This window comes from Nanorana parkeri, unplaced genomic scaffold (assembly GCF_000935625.1).
Source record: "Nanorana parkeri isolate BGI_ZX_2015 unplaced genomic scaffold, ASM93562v1 scaffold1225, whole genome shotgun sequence".
In the NCBI taxonomy this organism is placed as follows: Eukaryota; Metazoa; Chordata; class Amphibia; order Anura; family Dicroglossidae; genus Nanorana; species Nanorana parkeri.
The window spans coordinates 138,762-164,251 of NW_017307493.1; the positions used below are offsets into that span (position 1 = coordinate 138,762).

Below are 25,490 nucleotides of genomic sequence, written 5' to 3' on the forward strand. Positions count from 1 at the left end.
GGAGGGAGCCACTGCACTGGCGGGCCCCCTGACGGCCGCGGGGTTTTTTAAAGACAGCAGAGAGGCCCAGGGGGCAATTGCCACCCTACCCCCTGCCCAGTCCGCCCCTGAGAAGGGGTATGGTAACATATAACATATATGGTAACATATAACATATAAAGTGACACTAAACTCAGGATTTAAATCTTAAAAATGTATTCAAGTACCTTAACTATTATTAAAAATTTGTGTATCACTCGGCTGCAGATCCTCAAATCATCTCTGAATTTGTGCTGACACTGTCCTTTCTTCTGGAGGGTGGCTACTTTTGTTCCCCATGGTCCCTGTGTATGCTGTAAAGTAGTCACCCCCCCCAAGCTCAATCCCATGATGGGTTACAATCTCAATATAAATTAGTAAACTAAATGCTAGATTGTAGTCCATCCCGGGAGCGAGCTTGGGGCGGTGTCTACTTTACAACACAGACAGGGACCATGGGGTACAAAAGTAGTCACCTTCTAGAAGGAAGTCAGTATGAAGTCAGATATGATTTGAGGATCTACAGCTGAGTGATACACAAATAAGATACGTTTTTGTCAATAGTTGTTACTTGAATGCATTTTTGAGGTTTAACTCCTGAGTTTAGTGTCACTTTAACAAAGTACAATGTTGTGTCATAACATGTGGTGAAAATACATTTGAAATGTATTTAATAAATATATGTGGATACTTTGATATCATTTTGATTATGGAACTCACTGATCTATCAAACTTTTGGGAACCCAAGAGGAAGTTTCTTAACTTCCCCAGGTTCTTCAAACATACAATAATAAGTAGAGCAAAGCTGTCATTCGGGACTTTCAGAAATTCACAGATGGCCTTCAGAATTCTAAAAATACCTCCCAATGTTTCACAAATATCTCCCATTCCAGAATTAGGACTCCCAAATACAGTCAAACTACAGCATGTTAAATCTTGTATCAAGTCAATATAACAGTTTCTATCATTTTTATTTATTAGCCCAAATGGACTGGACTTTAGTCCTTCACATCTCCACAGCCGCAGTAAGACAAGCATCCCCTATTGCCAGTATGTTGATTTTATACGTCATAGTTAAGGCTTAGTTAATTTTCGTGTAAAAAATGCTGACTCCAACAAATTGTGCACTTGAAACACAGCCAAAGTAACCAGAAAAAATCATATCATCATACCCATACACGTGATCTGTCAAATCTGAAAAAGAAGGTAACTAAGAAAGCCAATTCTGTCTTGACCTCAGCACCTAACTCTAAAATGAAGCCTTACATTTAACCTTTAACCTCAGCCTAATCCCTGAATATATTCCTAAACCTTAAGTCCTAAATATAACTGTTACTTTTGATGCAACCCAGACATGTCCCTAACTGTAACCTAACCTCTAATCCTACAGGCATAGAAGAGGAAACTGAAGAGAAAATAGTGTTTTTGTTAATATATTTACCATAATGGTGTTTAATGTAATAATACATAAGATTAATTGCATTAATGTAGTCTTACCTCCTCCAGACACCTGCACAATTAAAGTGATAAATGTTAGAACGAACTGCAGCATCTTCATGTTGTCCTCAAGAATGTCTTAGGAGCTGAGCTGAACCTGTCACGCACCCAGGTTGACTAACCACAGATCCATTCTGCTCATAATGCCTCAATATTTATAAAGAACAGGGCTGAGTTTTATGTTAACTCTTTTCTATGCATGTTATAGGCAGTCAGTTCAACTCCTCCTGGAGTGTTAACTCTTCCCCTGCTGCCATCAGAATGTCATGGATTCCTTTAGACAATAAGTAACAGGTAGCCTGCCTCACCTGAATAGCTCAATTAAGTTGTTTGTGGGATCAAGTCCTTGCAGAAAATGAACATTTCAAGGTTTCATAGTTTTGAAAGTGTATAGTGGTTGTCTGTACACCATCTATGCATGGCTCAAAAAGCCAGGAGATTAGAAGTAGTAAAGAAAAGCTAAAGGGAATGACCAGTGGTATAACTGTTTTACCTTTTACGAGAACTTTATTAAATAGAATATGTCATGAATAGGAGAATTTTATATCGGATGATGGCTTTTAATGTTCAGGACTTAGGAGGGGAGTGATTGTGTGCAGCAATGTGTTATATATACAGTATATATATATATTTATAACATAGAAATTAAAGGTATGGAAAAGTCATAGACTATTTGACTTATCAGAGATTGCATCAGTATAATATTTCACTATCAGATCCCACCTACTTGAACCACTTATTCTTGCTGTACCTAAAAACCCCAAATAGCATATCAAATCATATTGGTATAAAGGTCGAAGTAAACCCTAACTCATACCTCCCAACTGTCCCTCATTTGGAAACAAATCTACCTGTCCCTCTTTCCTCCTCCGATGTCCTTCTTTTTGGTCAGATCATATGTACAGATATCTATGTAAGACCTTTATCTTATCTCTTAATGATCTTGTTTGCTATTGTTTGAAAAACCAGTGTAAAGGAAATGTAATGGTGAAAAATAAAATCTGGGTTATACAATCATTTTTGGCATTTGAATTCTCAATGGTTCGCTTAACTGGAGACGTGGCAGGGATGTGTATTGCCTAAACACATTGTGCTGGAAGGTGTCCCTTTTTCTCCTCTCAGAAAATTGGGAGGTATGCCTAACTAAATTACATAATCTTTTTTTAAGGCCAAGGCACTGTGCATCAAAATAATAGTCATGTCTTCATCTTTTAGAAAATACTGTTTTTACCCTTTTTTTTTTTTATCCTTTTTGCATCTCTTGATCTCTTGCAGTTTATTTGTAGCCTCCTTTTGTCTATATTTATGTGCTCCACTGTTGGCTGCATGTAATTTCTCAGGGCAGGCTTGCTAATGGTAACAATGGGAAACATGCCTGCACATTGAGCAACAGCACCTATATTCTCCAGCAGTGCATGTAATAGGGCGACAACGGAGGAGAAAGAGGGGAGACGGAGACAGAGCATTGTCATCCCATAACATGAAGAGCCTTAACAAAGACCTTCATGGCAGGAATACCAGGTATTTTTTTTACTGAAAACAATTTATTCAAAAAGATTGAAAATTATTTTTTGTAAACCCACCGATGGGTTTACATCGGTGTTAAGAAAAAAAAACATATGATATCAGTACAGGCAACTGAGGAGTATATTGTTATAAAAGGACAATTAAAATGTTTTCTACATGAGTTTTTGTAACATTTAACTTTTTTGATGCAGTATATCTTTTTTAAGTCTTCGTGTTAGCAAATAAAGATGTTTCTAGAAGAGGGACGGAGCAATCTGTCATTTAGAGTAATCTGTGGAATAAACACAGAATCATGTGTTAGTTGCATAACGCCATACATTTAGCACTGATAGGAACTGAGGCCCTCTATGCATGCAGAAGGTATAAGGTGACCATGTGCATTTAATACTTTCAGATGAAAGGCTATTCATAAATCCCTAAACAGCACTAACTGACCATTTTTGCTGCATAGGGATTAGTTATTTGTCAATCAAGCCAGTACACCTCGGAAGCTATGTGAATGCCTACTTGCATAATGTGTTCAGCTCCACTTACAGCCTCTCACACACACATTAACTAAATCTGGCACAGTCCTGATCTGTTTCGCATGAAAAGTGGATATCACTGCACAGAAGGAGTTAAACAGATATGTAATTGCAGGTGGATGTAACTATATATACTGTATATTAGGATATCATTTCATTGCATGGTATCATTGACCTTTATCACTAAAGAAACACACAAAGAACAGCAGGTACAATATTACTTAAATATACTAATATTGCACATCTGTTCCTTATTCGTTCTTAACTTTACAAAATTACAGTAATGGTGCTGGAAAAGTGTGGCCTTAAACATGAGTGGATTAACAATTCATTTTGACCGTTTACAGAGAGTATCCAACAAGTATCCAGTTGGTTTTCCATGGTACATAAATCATCCTTGTAGAAATGCCACCTCTGTAGGAAGCAGTGAGGTGGAAAAAGAAGTTATACTCCAACCAAAATTAGATAATTTATCAGCCTAATGTCTTACTTTATTAATTAGAAAAATATAATTTATACATTTAGGAGAGTATGAACACAGCAGACACCGTGACAAGGGCCTTATATTAAAATTGGCAATGTTGTCAGTGCATCACACTTATTAAAAACACTGAAACAACACCATATCCACGACCAGGGCCGGTGCAAGGATTTTTGCCAACTCAGGCGAAGGTGCATTTTTGCGCCCCCCGTACCCGCCACCGCACGCACGCACGCACACCACTCCAACATCCCCATACAGCATACATTATATCTGTGCTCCATTAAGCTTTAGTGATTCTGATGCTTAAAGTGATCGTTTAACTTATTTTACAGAGAAAGATAACAAACAAACAATTTGTGGTTTTGTAAAGTGCATTTTATCACTTTACTATCTATACTACCGCGGCCTTAGAGCAGCAGTAGTACAGCAATAGGTTCCAAATACATAAATGAGCCACATTGCTTATTGTTTTATTTATTCTCATATTTACAACTTGTTCACACTGAGCTGGATTTCATTATTATTTCAGGGATATTCCCTGATTGTTATTTGCAGGGTTTCTCTGCCGGTTGAGCTCTTTTCCCAGGCTCGGCTCTTTATTCTTATTACTCTTTATTCCTAGAGCTCAGTCTGTCTTACCTCAGGCAGGCTCTATCACCTCCAACTTCTGCCTGTCATGCAGCCAGCTCCCGATACTCCAATGTGTCTGGTCTGGGGGTGGGTGTGAGAAGAAAACGTGTCCTCGGTGGCCGGTGGCTTCCAGTCCAGATCTGTGCAGTAACGCTCCCGAGTCCCTAACAGAGCGCCTCCAGCCTGACGCCGGAATGCGTGCTGTGTTTGCGCCGTTGCTCCTCCTCCTCCTGCAGCCCTTGCTCCTTCACATGCCTGAGCGGCCAGGGGAACCAGCCAGGGGGCGGGGCCACATCCGTCACAGGTAAGAGGACTGCTTATAATCTTTTCCATAAAAACGCTGCCCTAGGAGAATGCGCTTTACACTGCACTGGTCGGCGGGGACTCCGACAAAGTCCTTCAAGATGCCGCAGACTAATTACAGATCTCTATAGATCGGACGGATCACCCTCAGGGCTGATGCAAGCACTTTTGCTAACAAAAATACTTTTCTCTGCGGCCGCCCCTGTTCCCTGTAGCCCTCAGGCAGCTGTCTATGTTGCCTTGCGCTAACGCCGGCCCTGTCCACGACCCTGCAACAATGAGAGGCGTTCATCCCGAGGCACACTTCCTAGCACTGTGAATGAGAAAAAGCTCTTTGTACCTGGGCAGCATATTGCTAATGGGTGCTAGATGATACATTGAACTGCCAAATGCGGGATTTGTTTTCAATCACAAAGAAAATAGCAAGATTTTCTCTGCTCCTCTGTCTCTCCGACTTACTGCAATTTATGCCCCACATGATGTGGAAGACTTAGCTACAGCTCTTCTGATCTGAAAATATTTGGCTACATGTTGGCCTTTCAAGATTAGCCACATGGTGGCCTCCTCTGTTTAATGTCCTAACGGAATGAAATGTTGTTTTGAAACTCAAAAGCGCAACAGTTTCTACTCTGCCATCAAAGTGTAAAATCTATTGAAGCAATATAGCAATGTTTCTTTGTCAGCTACAAGGAGAAAACACCAGAGACCGAATGAATCATTCCTAAATTCTTTAATAGTAATCAGCACGGGGTTAACCTACATTGGAATGTGTTTCCTGCTCTAGAGGGGAGTGGATATTCACCTCAAGGTGGTCTCTGCCATTAATTACAGCGATATATATCAGTGGTCATAATATTTAAAAACGAAAGGGTCGCGGATATGGTGTTGTTTCAGTGTTTTTATTAAGTGTGATGCATTGACAACGGTGCCAATTTTAATATAAGGTCCTTGTCACGGTGTCTGCTGTGTTCATATTCTCTTAAATGTATTAATTATATTTTTCTAATTAATAAAGTAAGCCAATAGGCTGATTAATTATCTAATTTTGGTTGGAGTATAACTTCTTTTTCCACCTCACTGCTTCCTACAGAGGTGGTATTTCTACATATATGCTTATAGGTTATCAACCACATCAGTTGATGTGTAATTGTTACACACTATAGTGGTATCATTTTATCCTATATATATGTACATAAATCATTCTGTGCCACAACTTCTTTGTACGTCATACGGAGGAAGCAACCATATGACTTGGGAGAAAGGTAAGCTGGGAAGATAGTTTACCTCTATGTGGGCACTAGTTTTGTACCCGTTAATGGACCCCTAAATGTTGTGCCATTTATTTGGAAATAATATCTACTCATTCTTCTGTCAATTGACCATTATTTGGAATTAATATTGTAGTAGTAATTAACTCTCAAAGGTTTTTTTTTTATAATGAATCCAGATCAAATAAATATACAGTACATTACCCAGCAAAGTTTGTCTTTAAATGTTTGCCCAAACACAGTCATCATGTTTCTGAACAGATGACCCCAACTCTCTCAGCTCAGCTTCCCTGAACGTCCTGTTCAGTACAAGATCACAAGGGACAGAGCAGTCTCCAGCAGCTGCCCATTTACTAGCTTGGAGAAGGAAGAAGGGAAGAGAGAGGAGCAGGAAGCAGGGAGCTGTGCTTGTGTGTTTGTGTAGACACACACAGCTTACTAGCACACAGAAGGGTGGCTCCATAGTAAAACAGGATATCAGGACCAGTGCTCAGGGGACCAGCTGATTCTGCTAGAAAATAAAACTTTTAAATATGAAGGAGCAGCATCAATTGTTAGTGATTTACTCAGCATTTGAAAAAACTTAAAAACCTTTTAACTTTAATATTACTGTAAGTTGTTCTAATAGAACCCGACTGGGCATTCATTCCTTGTGGAAAATTAATCAACACTGCGCTAAACCGTTGAAGATCAATTCATGTGTAAAAGGATATTTACAGTATATCCAAACAGTGCTAAAACACCAAATAGTATCGAAAACAAAGTAATGAAAAAATGTGACAAAAAATGTAGTCCAAATCTTAGCAAGTGGAAAATAATTATAGTCCCAAATTAATCAAAAATTAGTATAGTTCCAAATTCATCAAAAATTATTATAGTCCCAAATTCATCAAAAATTATTATAGTTCCAAATTCATCAGAAATGAATAATGCAATCCCACATCCACCGTGAAATATGTCCTCTAAGCATACAATACCAAGGTGTGAGAAATAGATGGCCATCATGTTATAGATGAGCCAAAAATGCCTTCATGTCCATCAATTCATCAGGATTACTTCTCAGGAGTCAGATGAATGCCCAGCTTTTCCACAGCGCAGTATTCAGCAATCTCCTCCAAAGGTGTCACACATACAGAGATAAGCCAGTATGCGCAGTTCGTTTGTACCGCTCTCTCTCTCCCAAATTCGTGGCTCAGAAAGATCAAACACAACTGACCATAGTGTTGCATATTAAAATCACATTTCTTAAGAACAAACAATTGCACTTACAAGATAAAAGAATAAAAAACACCAAAGGGAGAAAACTCCTCTCTTCCTCTGCAACACTTGTGTCGCCTTTCCCGCCCTTCTGATGCGTTTCATCACTCTGGTGGGCGGGGCAAGCCACTCATCTCACACCTTGGTGCTGTATGTTTAGAGGACATATTTCACGGTGGATGTGGGATTGAATTATGAATTTCTGATTCATTTGGGATTATAATAATGTTTGATGAATGTGGGACTATAATAATTTTTGATGAATTAGGGGGTTTAATTTAGGGCTGCAACAACTAATCGACATAATCGATTATTTAAAAAGTTGTCAACTTTTTCAATCATCGATCAATCGGCTTCCACAAATTCCTCTATAGCTGATGGTACATTGTGCGGTATACCGTGTTTCCCCAAAAATAAGACACTGTCTTATATTTTATTTGCCCCCCAAAAACACACTAGGTCTTATTTTCAGGGGATGTCATTGTACTATTATACAGGATTTATATAGCGCAAATAGTTTGAACAGCGCTTTACAATATAAGGAAGAAATTACAGTCACAATACAATTTAAGACAAGATGGTAGGGAGGGCTATTGCTGGGACTTGTTGTACTCCTATATAGCTGGTGGTATTCTGCATTGCGCTGTATAGAGGACTACAAATCAAGGAATAATACATTATACAGCGCAATGCAGAATACCACCAGCTATAGAGGAGTACAACAAATCCCAGCAATAGTACATTATACAGTGGTGCAATGCCAAATACCACTCGCTAGAGAGGACTACAACACCCAGCAATACTACATTATACAGCGGAATGCAGAATACCACCAGCTATAGAGGACTACAAAACCCAGCAATAGTACATTATACAGCGCAATGCAGAATACCGCCAGCTATAATGTACTATTGCTGGAATTGGTGTATTCCTCTATAGCTGGTGGTATTCAGCATTGTGCTGTATAATGTACAATTGCTGGGATTTGTAGTCCTCTATAGCCGGTGCCATTCTGCATTCATTGCTGTATAATTCTACACTTTTCATTTCACTACATTGCACACCACACTTTTTTTTTATTTTTTACTTCCACCGCTCCAAGCTTGCTCCTGTGATGGACTGCAATCTCAATACAAACAAGTAGTCCCATCACTGGAGCAATTTAGAAAAAATTATTTTATTTTTAAATTTTTTATCCGATTAATCAAACTTAATAATCAGCTAACTAATCGATTTTGAAAATAATCGTTAGCTGCAGCTCTAGTTTAATTATTTTTCACTTACTAATATTTGGACTAAATTTTTTTGCCATTCATTATTTTGTTTTTGATACTATTTGGTGTTTTAGCACTGTTTGGATGTACTGTAAATATACTTTTACACATTGATCTTCAACGGTTTAGCGCAGTGTTGTTGATTATAGAGGTGCACCAAAATGGAAATTTTAAAACCGAAACGAAACCGAAATAAAATAACTTTCAGGACCGTAACCGGAAAAAAAATGTATTTTAATTTTTTCAAATATTTTATTTTATTATAAACTTTTTAATTTTTTATATTTATTTGTATTTATTAATTCATTTTTTAATAAATATTTTTATTTTTTACTTTACTTTTAGGGGTTTCGGGGACGTATTGTTGGTCTAAACAGACCCCTGATATTTCCCTTTTAAAATAGAAAAAGCGATTTAGAACACAAAGTCCTCTATGTCTTTGTCTGCAGCCTCAGTTATCAATGAACAGGAATCCTCTATGAGTGTTCCTGTTCATTGATAACATGAGGACATGGTATGTTTACTATAACTACAACTATGAATGAACAGGAGGTGATGTAGATCACTTCGCATTCATTTATAATTGAGGCTATAGTTAACATAACATAGCTTCAATTATGTACAAACACTCAGCGAGTGTGAGCGGTGCAGGGAGAGCTCAGCCTTCTGTGACAGCGCGGCCTGTCTCCGCCCACACACCGCTTTGCCGGACTGTCATAGGAGGCCGAGCGGTGTGGGAGGAGAGACACCGGCCGTTAACAGCGCTCTCCTACCGCAGTGCTCGGCCGCCTGTGACACTTTCTCTCTTCCCCGCTGGGACACACACGGGGAGGAGTGAAAGCAGGGATGCGCCGATGTATCGGCCGAAACATGGGACTTTCGGCATTATGCCAAAAGTGTAATTTTCGGTGGCCGATATATCGGTGCATCCCTAGTTGATTAATGTGATTTTTGGTCACTTTTCATTACAGCTTTATTTAATTGTTTTTTATTTATAGCGCAAGTTCACTGATTTTTTACTATTCATTCCTTGTGTGGCTGGGAAGCTGAAGAGAGATGTATGGCATCTGTGGAGGTTCTGTTCTGGCAGTGAGGGCTGGTGAGCCTGGTGACTGCTCTGACCTTCTCAAGGGTGAAGTGAGTGCAGAAGATTACACATAAATGATGCCTGGGTAAAGGTAGGCAAGGGTTCCCTGAAAATGTTGTAGAGGGAGCTAGATAAAAACCAGCCTATAGACTGCACTAGGTGTCTTGGGGACAGAGCTCATCCACAAGACTAGGCCTGAGCATTTTCTAGTTGCAAGTTGTGGGCTTTGGGCCATTTACAAATGGGCAGAACCTGAAATGATTGAAAATGTAATTTCCAGTTGTGACACATGAAGTGGGCCTTCCACTCGGTAACATAGTAGTGCAAGGAACAATTGGTGCAGACCCACCAACATGATCTATGCCAAAAGTTACAGAATACTCCAATCCTGGGTTTCTCTTTACCTTTCTCGTTTACTCTCAATTAGATAAACAGGTCCATTTCAGTAGTTCAGAGAAGTTCAGAAAGTATTTTGTACTTAATGTAGTAGGCCATGTTGAAAGGCATGCAAGTGCAGTGAGTCACAGAAACCAATCATTTATCTTTTTACTAATCTGACCATATAATACTGAATTCTGGTTATTACAGATCAGATTTCACTCTCCTGCAATCATGTTAGTTAAGGGATGTTCTATAACTGGTTACAGCTCCCATGCTGGCTCTAAGCGGTGGGGGGAGTATGTTTTACTCTCCCTGCACTTTAATTGCAAGCAGTGTAAGTACTTGAACTTGACATGGTATCAACCTCTTGCAGGCCATGTACAGCCGAAATCAGAGTGGTATCAGAAGTATCAGCAGGCAGAATGCAGGAGCCAATCAGTTCATGTGCCAACAAGGAGCATGATTATAGGAGGATATAACAGAGTGAAACAGAGATGAGATGATCATGTTGCTTCGTCTCCTTCACTGTCCAATCCCAAACTGGGGCGGGTCCATGACAGTCTGGACGCCGAAGAAGCAGGTTAAACAATACTGGCCATCATTCCACCCAGAAGACTGGAGATGTTTAGTGGCAGAAAAGAAGTACAGAAAGTGAGTATTGCAGCAAAATCTGTTATTTTAATTTTATCTTTTTACCGGAAACTTTTTTTAATTTATTCTTGACTTGAGTTCTGCTTTACACAAGAAGCTGGTAGGCTTCAGCGGGTTTTCAACAAGCTTCAAGAAATGCTGAAGTCTACTGAAGCCTTCTAGCAGCTTCTCTGAAGTGACAGTCAGCACCTCCATGAGGATATGTGCTTAACCTCCCCAAGCTGGAGCTGAACGATGCTTTACACCAGGGGTGGGGAACCTCCGGCTCTCCAGCTGTGGTGAACATCGTTCATATTAAAGACATGATGATATACTGTATATAGATAGATAGACAGACAGACAGACAGCAGAGCGATGTACTATACTTCTCTCATTATGCTTCTGTAGCCAGTAGGATACAAGAAAACAGTTATAAACTCCTCCCCCGCTGGTATAAAGTACCGAAGATTCTACACAAAATGTTCCTTACATTGTCTCAGAGATGTTGGCGCTGCAATGAGGGAATTGGTGATTTGGTTCATATTTATTGGTCCTGCCCATTGCTTCAAGAATATTGGACCGGGGTTTGCTCAATAATCCATAAATTGATGGGGTTCAATCTATGCAATAACCCGGCTGCATGTCTTCTCCATGTTTGGAGTCTCTCAAGGAATAAATATCAAAAATCACTTTTAATTCACTTACTCAATGCAGCTAAGATTTGTCATCCCGCTATTTGGAAGCAATCTGTTATCCCCTCAATGGCCTTGTGGTACTCAAAAAATAAAGAAATTGAACATATGGAAGACCTCTCAGCTTTCTTTACCACACTGAAGAGAGATTTTTATCATACATGGCTTCACTGGCATGAACATGCTCTTTCCATAAGTTTATGACTTGGCACTCTTAGGAGATGACGTTGTGGTCCCGGCTTATGGGTGAGGAGGAGAGAGTTTCTATTCCTGATTTTCATCTCCTCGCTCTCTTTTCTTTCCTACTACTTTTTGCTCTATCCTGACCTTCTGCTTTCTATTTTATTGTCAGAATTCGCTTCCTTTTTACTTACTTCAATTATTTTCTTTTTTCTTTAGATTTTGGGGTTTTCTTTGGGGAACGGTACTTACTTGAACGTACTTGTTGACATTGTATATGATGTCCTGTTTTGATTGTTTGAAATACTTAAGAGAATAAATGAAGATTTTAAAGAGAGGTGTTGAAGGGAAGGGGGAGGGAAAGCTCTTTATATACTGTTATATAAGACAAACCTAAATAAATAGAAATAAATAACTAAGGACTTTTTCTATCAATAGAATCAAATTTAGACAGCTTTTGTTTACTTGACTTGTGTACATCATATCCCTTCCTTTCTTTCCCCCCACTCTGTATTTATATTTATTTGATTTATTGTATTTTATATTTTGAAAACGTTAAATAAAGAATTATAAAAAAAAAAATATCTGTGTGGCTGTTTACATAGCTGAAATATATAGCGTGTCTGAAATATAGTTTCAACCACATGGAGATAAAAGTGTCAGTTGTGTAACAGTAAAAAATCCTTTTCGCCATCTACTGGAAAAAAATGAAACAGCATTCGCTGTCCAAGGTGCCAAATGTTTCAATAAGGTAACTTTACAGCAAGTATTAGTAAAATGACCAGAGGCTAACCGGGGAGCTGTTTAAGAGAATATGTCACCAAAAAAAAACCTTGGACATGCAGCACTATAGTGTTTTTTTTTTTTAAGTCTACACCAGGCATGTCCATGTCCAGATGAATGTTACAGTGCAATACTTAATTAATTCTGCATACAGCCATGTTAAACAATTGCTGCATTGCTCAGGCACAAAGCAGCAGTAGGAGCTTTCACTCTTTGTTTGGCTCTAGACAACTTCTACAGAGATACTCACAAAATGTCCTATTCGTGTGATAAAAAAAAACAAGCTGCAGGTAAGATGTAATAATCAAGAGAGGGAAAAAGATACCAAACGTGTCAAGCCTTAAAATTGTGTGTACCTGTGAAAAAGCAAAAAAAAAACACAATACTCAAAAATGTCTATAGGTGACATTCTAAAAGCATTTATTGTTCATCAGCTTAGAGTTAAAATAATTATTTCACTCACTCTGGCGTGCATGGCACTACCTAACGTGTGGTGCAATCTTTGTTTTGTACATAGGCGCACCCAACAAGTGAGTTTATGCTCCTATGTGCATTAGGGATGCACCAATACCGTTTTTCCGGTATCGAATACGAGTACTGATATTTTTTTCCCGGTACTCGCCGATACCGAATAGCGATACTGGAAGTACCATTAAGGAAGCTAGGCGGCGTGTTATGACTCGCCACCTGGCTTCCTGATTAGCCGGGAAGCTGGGCGGCATGTAAAGATTCGCCACCCAGCTTCCCGATTAGCAGGGAAGGCGTCTCTATGCTTCTTGTCAAGTGACGAGGGAGCATGGAGCCGGCTTCCTGGCTAATCAGGAAGCCGGGCAGCGTGTAATGACTTGCTGCCTGGGTTCCTGATACCAGAAGTATCGGGCTAGGCATCGGAGCATTTGGGCCCAAATACTCGGTATCGGTGCATCCATAATGTGCATGTACAAAAAAAAAATATATATATATATATACACATAACACATAATACACACACACACATAACAGAGAGGTCTACTTGGTAATGTTTTTATTAGCAAACCAAGTGTGCAATAGAGCTAAACATGTACTGTAAAAGCTACATAGATATCCATAAAATGCTCCATTGGTGCCATCTAGTGGTCATCAAAGAATATGTTATAAATAGGCAGAGAAGGATCTCAGTGCAGGTATCCCAAAAACAGATGGATGTCTCGAACATATTTTCTTTGATTATGGCTTCTGTCATTGTACAGGCCAGAAAAGACAAGGAAAACAGAGCTTGTTATTCTTACATTGGACTTCAGCTTTGAAGACGAAATCCAACCAACACTTTTTAACCTCTTGCCGTCCGCCCGTAGTAAAAAAACGGACGGACGGCACTGCAGCATCTGCGGGTTGCCGTCTCCAGACGGCAATTTTTTTCTGCTCGCGCGCGCCCCCTAGCGGGCACGCACGGGCAGAAAAGACCCGTCCAATGCGAACACCCGGTACCGGGTGTTTCACATATAGGCGATCAGCGGGTCCATAGCCCGCCGATCGCCTATATGTGCTCGTTCGCGTTAGCCCCTCACCTTGATTCCCGGGATATGTGTTACATCACTTCCGCATTCACCTGTCAGTCATCTGGAGAGAGAAGAAGCTGATAAAGCAGATCTCTGCTTTATCAGCTTCTTTTGGGGTCCATAGGTGATATTAGGGGTCCTAGAGACCCCTAATATCTCCATAAAGAGGACCTGTCAGTGTGCCTTTGCTATTATATAGGGGGTTGTTATCCCCCTATATAATAGCAATAACAATAAGTGCAAAAAAAAAAATATAAATAAAAAAAAAGAAAAGTAACACATAAAAAAATAAAATAAAATAAAAGCCACATATAAAAAAAGGGGAAAAAACCCCCCCAAAATGTTTAACTCCCCCACCCCCACGTTTACGCGCCTATAAACGTAAATACGCGTCCGGTGCCCCAGCGCGCAAAAATTACAATTGCGCTACACATGTTACATATCGCCGCGAACGTCGCAGTGAGAGCAATCATTTTAGGGCCATCAATCACTGATAACACTAAACTGATGAGCGGTAACAGCTTTTAAAGCGTCGCCTAGGGCCAATTTTGGGTATTATCGTTTTTTGAGGTTTCGCGCGCGCACGCAATTTTAAGGCTTGACATGTTTAGTGTCTTTTTACCCGACGTGACCCCATCTTTTATATTTTACCAAAAAATTGGGTAATAATAAATGTTTTATCATTTAATATAGGGGAAACTGTTTTTTTTTATAAATTTCGGTAATTTTTCCTTAATATAGTAAAAAAATAAAACCCCCAGTGGTGAATAAATACCACCAAAAGAAAGCTCTATCTGTCCCCAAAAAAGGGTATAAAATTCATTTCAGTACAGCGCTGCATGACGGAATAAATGTCAGTTAAAGTACCGCAGCGCTGAATACTGAAAAATGGCCTGGATGGGAAGGGGGTTTAACACCGCGGATGTCAACTGGTTAAGCAGTTACAGCAACATTTTTTTTATTCCTTTTGGGATAAAGGTTTTACATAACAGCTGATCATTGTAAGTAGCCCTGTCACTGTTAAATGGTTTGTCTCCAATCTCTATCTGCCACTTTTGCTGGATAGCTTGTTCTCTTAAAGGTTAAGATAAAGTTAACAGACTTACTGGCCAGATCACCAGGTGAAAAAAAAAACTAATGCAGCCACCACATTGAAGGATTGATAAACTTTTTGCTTTTGGCATTAGAACGGGTTGAAGTTTTCTATTAGAGGAAATGCATCGAGTGGTAGATGTTTTTATGTTATTTTGGTTTATATAAAAGTCAAGCTGTTCTGATGAGTTTAGTTTTTGCACAGGGTGTGGGATTCACTTTGGTGATTGTTTGTGTTGCACCGTGGTGGTAGAATATCACATATAAGAGCACACAAAATTCGATCGCACAATTGAAGGATTGCAGGTATACACAGAGACTTTCTTGGAAGAGTGTGGACTTGCTATCTCATTATACTGGCACTTTTGATATACAGTATGTTAGTTAGTTTTGGATTGATTTATTATAGCACAGGTTTATTACATGTCTTGTGTTACACTGCATTGCATTCATGACATATTTTGTCTCACAGTGTCTTTAACAGATGGATCCTAAAGGTCCCCACACACCTTACGATAATCGTCCGATAATCGCGGGAAATCCCGCGATCGTACGATTATCGTAAGGTGTGTGGAAGCCGTGCGACCTCTACTACTGTAAGGTCGCACGACTTTAAACTTACGGACATGTTTCAAAACTCGCCGAGCATCGTACGATATTTGGCGGGTCTGTAGCATGTTCGTAAGATAAAAAGCCGGACGGGCCGGTGTAGGCAAGCGCACACTGCCCGTTCGGCATTGCGATCATCGGAAACCCGCCCCTCAGGGGGCGTGGCTTGCGATCATCGCAAGTACGATCTGCCTATGCAAGATAGGCAGATCGTACGTTTTTTTAAGTACCTTACAACCATCGCAAGACTTTTGTCTTGCGATGGTTGTAAGGTGTGTGCCCAGCCTTAGCCACACTCATTGAAGGGGATTTATCAAAACTGGAGCAGACAAAATCTGGAGCAGCTGGTCATGGCAACCAATCAGCTTCTAGCTTTCATTATCAATTCTTAACTGAACAGAAGAGAGAAACTGATTATTTGCCATGCACAGCTGTTCCAGTTTTTGTCTGCTCCAGTTTTGATACATCCCCCCATTGTTTTTTTTATATTAAGTAAGGGTAGTGCAAATGTCCCTTTTTACAATGTTGTGTTGCAGAACTGCAAATAGTTTTGTAGCAGCCACACTCCTTCATAGCGGCTTCCTAAAAGTACATACCAGATATAAATAAACCAGATCTAAAGATATACCTGCCAATAGACACGGTGGATTTTGTAAAAAAAAGTTTACAAATTGTGCCTGACGTTTTTACAAAGCACCATCATTGGGGCATCTGAAACTATACAAACATTCTGTTTGCCCTTGCTAGTTTGCTTTTTTATTAAATTCAATGTACTTTTTTTTCTTTCAGTCACATTGCCATAAATCGTCTGCTTCATAGGCTATTAGGCCCGATATATACCCCTAGATGTTTACATACTTTATTCAAAGCTCACTGCCTACGGAATCTCGAGGAGGACATGGATGGAGGATGTGCTGCAGGATATCTTTAGCGACAGACCTGTATGGTGTAGAATGAAAGGGTCTTTTGGGTGGGTTTTCTTTTTCTCTGGATTTTATGCTTTTTCTCTTCTCTCTCTCCCTTTCCGCCCTTTCCCTTGGGTAGAGGTGATAAGTTATAGGACCCTAAAAGAGGTTATTTGATTATAGAATATATGAAACCTTTAACGTTAAATGTTCAGGGATTTAATTCGCCATGTAAGAGAAACCAAGCCTTTTGTTTTTTTCTGATTGGTCCATGCAGATATTTGCTTACAGGAAATGCACTTTTTCAAGATGTCATGTCCTAATTACTTTTCGAAATATCAGCAAATCTTTTTGGCAAATAGTAGCACGAAACAAAGGGGAATTTTTGTTGGATTTAGGAAAACCTATGTATTTTCATTCCATCTGGAATTGGCGGATCCTGAGGGGCGTTATTTTTTACATTAGGGGAATGCTAGGGGAAACTCAGATAACAAGAGTGGTATATTAAGCCCCAAATGTTAAACAAGGCCCATTTTTCACCCATTTATTTAAACGTATTAATATACATTCCAAAGAGGTTCTTTGTGGCGACTCAAATGCAGTTCTTTATCAAACTCTGGATAAGAGGAGTTCTGGGTTGGGGAGACTGCATGAATCTTTAAATTTTTCATCAAAGACTTTGCGGGATCGTCTTTCTCAATATTCATTGACGTACATCTGGAGGGTTAAAGCCCTCCATAAGGGAATATACGCACTTTTCCTGCCCACATGATACTTTATGCAGGATTGACCATATATTTGCATCAAACACTATGCTTCCCTAGATTGGGAAAGCAGATATATTACCAATACCCTGGTCCGCTCATGATGCGGTATGTGTTAATTAAGGCCTTGAATCCCAGTCAGAGCAGAATCTTTTGGTCATTGAATAATGATTTACTTAGTGATCCAGAGGTAGTAGATAAGGTGCAAAAGGCACTTAAAGAGTATTTTACAATCAATGAATCTTCAGTAGCATCACCTGTAACACTTTGTAATGCCCATAAACCAGTGATTCAAGGCATTTTGATACAGACATCTTCTATCAGGAAAAGGCAAGAGCGTCAGAAGCAGTTGGACTGCTTTAGGTGGACTAAACACACATTTTATGCAAAGGGGATCAAACAGGATTCTCTATTAGCCAATTGGTTGCGTAAGCCAGATCCCCAGAGACAACCAAAACATTTAAATATAGGTGAAAACGGCCCCACTGGCGACCCGGCTAAAATAGTTAAGGAATTTCATAAACATATGTGGCAACTTGTGAGTGCTCCACTATCTGTGGATTCTGACATGATCGATGCTTTTTTCGCAGACATAGCCCTACCTGGTTTACAAGAAGCTCTATAACACTAGAGGCTCCTATAATACATTCTGACGTAAAAGCTGCAATAAGACGTTTTAGAGTAGGGAAATGCCCAGGACCAGATGGTCTCACTGCTTTGTACTCAAGAAGTTTATGCATATTCTTTCACCATATTTGACAGAGTTAATCAATTATTACCGTGGTGCCATCTGGGTCCAGAGACACTAACAGCGGCAGTTACTAAGATACCGAAGCAGCATAAGGTTGAGACTAATTGGCCTAATTATAGGCTAATAGCTCTCCATAACCAGGATGTAAAGATACTGACAAAAATGTGGGCCTATAGACTCAATACAGGTATTTCAGACCTTATCAGGAGAGATCAACAAGGTTTATGCCTAAGAGAAAAGCGATTGCTGCATTTTATGTATCTAGTGAAGCATAGCCAAATAACTAGTGTTTTGTTATCTTTAGACATCAGGCAAGGTGTTTATACACTATTCAGGATATTGGTCAGAGAGGTTCCCGTTGCAACGTGGGACAAGTCAGGGTTGCCCACTGTCTCCAGTATTGTTTTCACTAGCGTTTGAAACTTTGGTCATAGCTACACAGATTAATCCCAACATTAATGGTTTAAAGATAGGAGGGTATGAACATAAAGTATCTTTATTTGCGGACAATAAGTCTGTGTTTTTTTGTGACTAATCCAATTATTTCGCTTCTGAATTTAATTAAGCTTTTTTCAAACTTCGAGAAAGTTTCTTGGTTGCAAAATAATAACTAAATCCAAAGCACTAGGTATAGCTATAAAGCAAGAAATGAGGCAAAGGGGTTGATTTACTAACGCCACAAACACGCCATGCAAAAACACGCCGACTGCGTATGCAGGTTCTACAGATGCTTGATAAATACTACCAACGCGCGCATGGCGTGTTAAAATGCAGAGGATTCAATAGGGATGTGCAACAACCAACAGCAAAGGGAAGCCCAGTGGCTGAGCGGTTAGAGGACCTGCCACACAACACCTATGTCCCTGGTTCAAATCCTGCATCAAGTGAGTAGAATTAATCCACATACAGCAATGCAAACATCTTGGCCAAAATCATAAAACTGATAAATCTACAGACACAAAAATATAACAACAACAGTACATATATGCCAATGACACAAATCGAAATGTGTACATTATTCATATGCTGTTGTGAATGGGTTGCAAATGGTACATATTCACCTGCGAAAATCCTGCGCACAAGTGGTCGTATATGCGCGCATATATTCTCATCTCGCGCGTGTATTGCGCTCATATCCAGGCATGTACATGCTAATACATTAAAAACATGACATCTCATGACAGCCCATCTGGAGACATTACCATCAGCAATGACATTCTGCAGCGGATTGTCGTCGCGCGGCGGGGTTTTTTACTTTTTTTTCCATGGCAGCGGGGCTCCTGCATCGTGATTGACGCTGGATTACATCGATGGAGCCTTTTGTTTTTTTATTTTCCCACAGATTAAAGGATTTGTCAAAAACGGCATGTTTGTTTTGTGTGTGAATAAAGGATTTTTTCAAAAGTCTGGTGTTGTCAATTCATATTTGAGTTAACCCTTCAGTGAATGGGTAGGGGTACGAGTACCCCTTACTCATTGACAAGGGGGGGGGGCCGGCATCTGAGTGCACCCTTATTTAAAGGGGTACCCCGATGCACTGCAATGCACACATACGATTATCGGATGAAAAGTCGATCGCATACGAAAATCATACGATAATCGTAAGGTGTATGGGCACCTCGTGTTAAAAGGCAGCCCTCTCATCTGGTTTCTCTTAAGGGAACTAACATTTAACTCAACTGACACATTTCCCATGCATATGACCCAAAGTACTTGGGGTTGTGTGGAAACTTGCCCATGCAGCGGCCTCAAAAGGCCCTTTCCTCAATGCTGCTTGTAGGCTCAATCTAGTTCTGACATACATAAAACACTAATGTTGGTTCGTCAAGGATGTAAATTTTAACCAAGACACAAACTGTAAAAGTAAAAAGGTTTATTGGAGCAGCAGCACTAAACAAATAACTCCTATAGTTGACGGTCATTAAATAGTGTTTCCTCATATTCCTTAATTAAAGCCACAAACGTGAGGCAATTAGAAATTACACGACACGCGCGCAAGTAAATACATAAAAACGCGCCATGCCAGCGTGAAACCGTGCCATGATGTGCGTGTTCGCTTGGTAAATGCATTTTTGCGGGTTAAAACGCGCACGCAGCCTGCGCGTGTGCGTGTTGGGCTTCGTAAATCAGCCCCAAAGATTTAAGGGTCAGTATCCCTTTACTTGGGAATCTCATAGTATTAGTTACCTGGGTGTGCATTTAGTAGCCGAGTATGATTGTGTCAAGCAAATTATACTCCAGTCATAAGTCAGGTCAAACAGATGATGGAATCCTGGAAGAAGTATCAGATATCTTGGTTGGGCAGAATAGCAGCAGTAAATATGATCCTGCTACCCAAGTTACTATATCTTTTTCAGGTGCTGTCAATAAAGATTCCGTTATATGTGATTAAGTCTCTTCAGCAGATATTCCTACATTTTATATGGGAAGGGAAAAAACCACGAGGGGCTAAGAAAGTTCTAGTTCAACCCAGGAGCAAAGGGGGTCTTGGGGTTACACATTTAATGTCTTGTTTTCAAGTGGGATAGATTACACCAGTGATTTCTTACTACCCGGGTGCGGTTGCTCCTTTGTGGGTAAACATAAAAGCAGAAGACGTCAACCCCAAAGGTATAGAGACCCTGCTTTGGCGTCTACCTTCACAACGTACACATACTATTAATCCAATAATTAGGTATTCTCTTAAGATTTGGGATGGGGTTAGATATTTGAGGAATTTTGCTTCTTGACAGGTACATTTAGCAACTACCTGGGTTTGAAGAACCCAATAGGTTACAAATCTGGATAGAGACCGGTCTCTATAGAATAAAGGATTTTCTGTATCAATCAGAGATTATGTCATTTAGGCTAGGTAGGAGATACCCCACTCTAGAATTTTTTAGCACTTTCAAATCAGGTGTTTTATACAATCAATATTAGTTAAAGCTTCTCCACCCTATAGACTAACGATTTTTGAACAGAAGTGTGTGAGAGATCCACGGGGGGGGGGGGGGGGGGGGGGCTTTTTTTTTTTCTTTACATTTATTTTACATAGTTTTGTTTTTGTATACAATGTTTTGACTTAATTTAATTGCTATCACATTAGGGGGCTTACACATAGGTATAAGATCTCCTGGAGGTGCGGGGACCTGTATCGTTGGTGTGAAGAGACCACACTGGTGCAACAGGAGAGAGCGCACGACTAAGGAAAGAGATTGGAACTTGTAAACGGGTGATGAGCCTTAAGACGTAGTGAGGTTTTTGAAGAAAGGAATTAGAGAACAGTGAACGTAAGAAAAGTGTGGGACGGAGGACTTTGGGTCACAGCTGAGAAGATGAGCCCTAAGAAGTTGTTTGTTTTGGACTTAAGGAGTAAAAGAACAGCGAATGTAAGAACAGTGTGGGATGGAGGACTTTGGGTCACAGCTGAGATGAGCCCTAAGAAGTTGTATGTTTTGGACTAAAGGAGTAAAAGAACAGCGAATGTAAGAGGGGGGGCTGCTTATTCATTATAGGTTATTTATATAGCGCTGACAATTTACACAGCACTTTACATAGAGCGCATTCACATCAGTCTTATCCATTAGCTATAAGATACTGATGGAAAGTATAAACTTAAGCTTCCCTAGATACACGCTTCTATGGGAACAAGATCTAAGTAGGCGATTGGAACCAAAACATTGGGCACAGATCTGGGACTGCATTACACATTGTTCAATCAATGTGACAGCAATAGAGGCAAACTATAAAGTTCTGTTTCGTTGGTACAAGGTCCGCCTTAAAATAGCTTTGCAGGGGGAACCTCCTCAAAGTGTTTTAGGTGATGCGATGAGATGGGTTTCAAGGTTAAATATATGGTGGAGCTGTCCCAAAATCAAGGGGTTATGGATAGGTACCTATCAAATGACTAGTCAAGTATTGGGTAGGCGAATAAAAGGTAACCCATGGGAGGCTTTGCTTAATTTAAGACCGGAGGGCTGTACAAACATGCAGTTTAAATTAGTGGCTTTCCTACTAACAGCAGCAAAACAGACATTGGCAAGGGCTTGGAGCTCTAGTACCCCCTCCATACATCAAGTAAGGAGAAAGATGGGATGGTATATGATAAATGAAAAACTCCCTGCAATTTTAAGAAAACTAGGGACCGAAGGATACAAAATTACATGGCAGTAGACTTCGAAATGACTTTACTAGATAGAAGTTAGGGTCTAAGGATTAAGGTGTAAAGTGGGGAAGGCGAGTGGAAACTGGGGGGAGAGAGGAAAATTAACAAGGGTGGGTTCTTATTTTGTTTTGGGAAGAAGTGAGGAGAAAGATGAATGGGGTTGCAAGAATACGAGCAAAGAAGGTATCTAGGCATTTTAAAAGGTTTAAGGGGTACTTATGGTGTTTTTCATTTGTAATTCTTTTTGTGTATTGTTCTCTTAATAATGGAGAAGAATGTTGTTGACATTTGAGGTCATTAATTGTATATTTTGGCGCTATTTAAAATGAATAAAGATGATTGAAAACAGAAATGCAGACAGTTTAAGTAAAAATGCTGTATCAAACTGCTACATTGCAAATTAGGCCTAATTTCTGCACCCTCACAGATCTAGATAATCACTATCAACTAGAGCTTTCATAGCCAGGGGTTGTGTCACCACTTTTGAGATCTTATGGTTAAGGTGAGTAGATGTGCCAAATGCCATCCTCAATTCAAATCACTTTAGTTTCCTCCTTCTACGCAAAAAAAAAAATGGGCGGTTGTAAGAATCTTAATTTCCATTCTTGAAGTGGATCTCCAGGAAAATGTACTTTCCTTCCCAGATAGAAATGCAAAACCACTGTTCCCATTCTTGCATTTTTCGCTTCCCTTCCTGTCAAAAGGAACATGATATGGAGTGAGTAGAAGTCTCCCTAAAGTGAGCAGCATGGTGTACAATGAAAGAGACAGGCCCATTATGTTTTACCAAGCCTGCCCAAGAACCCGCACCACTTTCGGAATCAGTTCATAGCTGTCTCCCAATACTGGAATGGTGCCTGACAAATTGGACAAACTAGTACAAGAGCAGTGGTTTGCAAAAGACCAAAAGAGCCAATAAGCAATTGGATTTTTAATTTTTGTTTGAATGTCAGATAAAAAAAAAAGCTGAGCCTTTCTGTTGTGACAGCTGCAACCAGCATAGCTTAAGGACATAGAGTGTCCTTAATTGGTCTACTGAATCTTTCCTACTAAAGTTACATAAACCAAGAAAAAAGCTTCAGGGGTCATTATAAAGAAAAATATTTGCACTAAAGACATTTCATGTATTAAGAGTAAGCAAACATCAGTGTGACTCCAACAATGCAGAAACTCCAGAATACAGTTTTATTTTGGCCTCTGAATGAAATGTTTCTCACAGTAACATAAGAGAAAAATCAGTAGATTTAGTGTCCAATTATACGTACTGTAACAACAAAAAATGGAAGTCACAGGGGCTGAAAGATACAGCATCGTGTCAGATCTACATGGTATTCCAAAATGATTTACACACTGCCACAGGAACCATGAGTGACAAAAGACCTGAAAGAAACACATTACTTGATGACTTGCACTGTAACTAAACAGTTAGCAATCCCGATCCTTACTCTTCTTGGGGCTTAAATGAAACCACCCCCCAAAGTGAAGTGTATGTGTGAATCTAGTGTTCTAAGATGACTTACCTCAGTGCCTGCATATCATGTGTGAAGGTCACATTAAACACCACTTTCTGTTCTAGGCTTCTTGAAGCGTGCCTTGGTCTAGAATATAAGAGTCCATGAACCCATCGCACTCCTGAGCGCTTGCTCCAAAAAAAGACAAGATGGGTGCTGCGGTGATTAACGGTTGGCAGCCGTTACATACATCAGTAGAAACAGGAACACCGTCACTCCAGTTGTAATTCAAAAACGCCTATTTATTGACGTGGTGCAGCATATCACACTGATATGCAACAAATGTTTCGGGGTCACGTAGGATCCCCTTCCTCAGGCAGAGACATTGCAACTGGAGTGCCAGTGTCCCTGTTTCTATTGGTCTAGGATATCTCCCATGAATTCAGATTAATGGCAAGGGGAAATAGGAATGAGCGACAGGTGATCAGCCCAGGATTTTATAACAGCAGATCTGAAGCATCAGGTAATGAAGTCTTAAAACACCAGATTGAACCCACACACAACCATAATGGATGATGGATGAGGTTGTGATTTTGAGTGTGGTTGTCATTTACAGAAACAAAATCCAGCCAGATCGAGCTTCCTATTGCAATCAAGAAGCGGTTATTGAACCAGGTGCAGAATATCCCTTGACAACAGTTTCCAGTGACAAAACAAGTCTGCCTCCTTTATACAGTCATTGGAAGTTTGGACCGCATTTACAACACAGTAAGGGAAATACTTTACTCCAGGGGTAAGCAACCTCAGCCCTTCAGCTATGGTGAAACTACAAATCCCATCATACTTGTAGTTCCACAACAGCTGGAGTGCCAATGTTGCTTACCCTTGGTTAAGGGCCTGTTCACACCATTTTCCGGACCAGATCTGGAATGCAGTGCATTGTGTTTTTACCACAATTTTACTGCATTTCGGAGCATTTTTAACCCCTTCGTGACTGAGGCCCTTTTTTCATTTTTTGCACCCATGTTATATTCCACATTTTAGGCCTGAAAATGACGTAAAACCCCCCAACATTATAAAAATAGGCTTTCAGGTGCGTTGCAGTGCATTTTTGATGCTTTTCAAATGTGTTCCAGTGCATTCCAGACCAGAAAAAATTAGACATGCAGTATTTTTCTGGTCTGGAACAGACTGTGCTGGTGTGAACAGAGGCCAGAAATAGCATAGGGATACATTAGGATGCACTTTGGGTCCAGAAACAATCTGGTCAGGATGTGATGTGAATGGGCCCTTAATCAATGGTACCCTGGTAGTGGCCATCTAGAAATAATTTACACCTGTTTCACTATACAACTTAGGAATCAAGAGAAACCTGCAGCCAAGCAAAACCAGACTTTTAGTGCTACAGTTATAAAAGTTAAATGCCAGGTGGATGCATTTGCACAGCACTAGTGTCCCTAGATGGTGAGGACACTTATAGGTATTATACTTGTCAGCGCCATCTAGGAGTGCTAGTGTCATGCAAACGGTATACACTGGATGGAACTTTTATCAATGAAGCCCCTAAGGACTTCACTCATGGCCAAAAATGTTCATGTATAAGCATAAATGTATATGTAGATAATGAAGTCAGCCATCACACACGAGGCTCCTTCGCTTGTTTTATTCAAGCGCAGGAAAATTGCCCTTAGTATAAAACAA

General features: G+C 40.0%; 1 protein-coding gene across 1 annotated transcript in view; it reads right to left on the reverse strand.

Moving 5' to 3' along the window:
* LOC108797092 (carbonic anhydrase 15-like) overlaps positions 1 to 1,665 on the reverse strand; it is a 9,120-nt gene extending 7,455 nt beyond the window's left edge. The window contains exon 1 of the mRNA XM_018568659.1: positions 1,516 to 1,665. Coding sequence (XP_018424161.1) covers positions 1,516 to 1,576 — 61 coding nt within the window. The 5' untranslated portion in view covers positions 1,577 to 1,665. The remainder of the gene's footprint in view (positions 1 to 1,515) is intronic.
* Between the last annotated feature and the right edge of the window lie 23,825 nt (positions 1,666 to 25,490).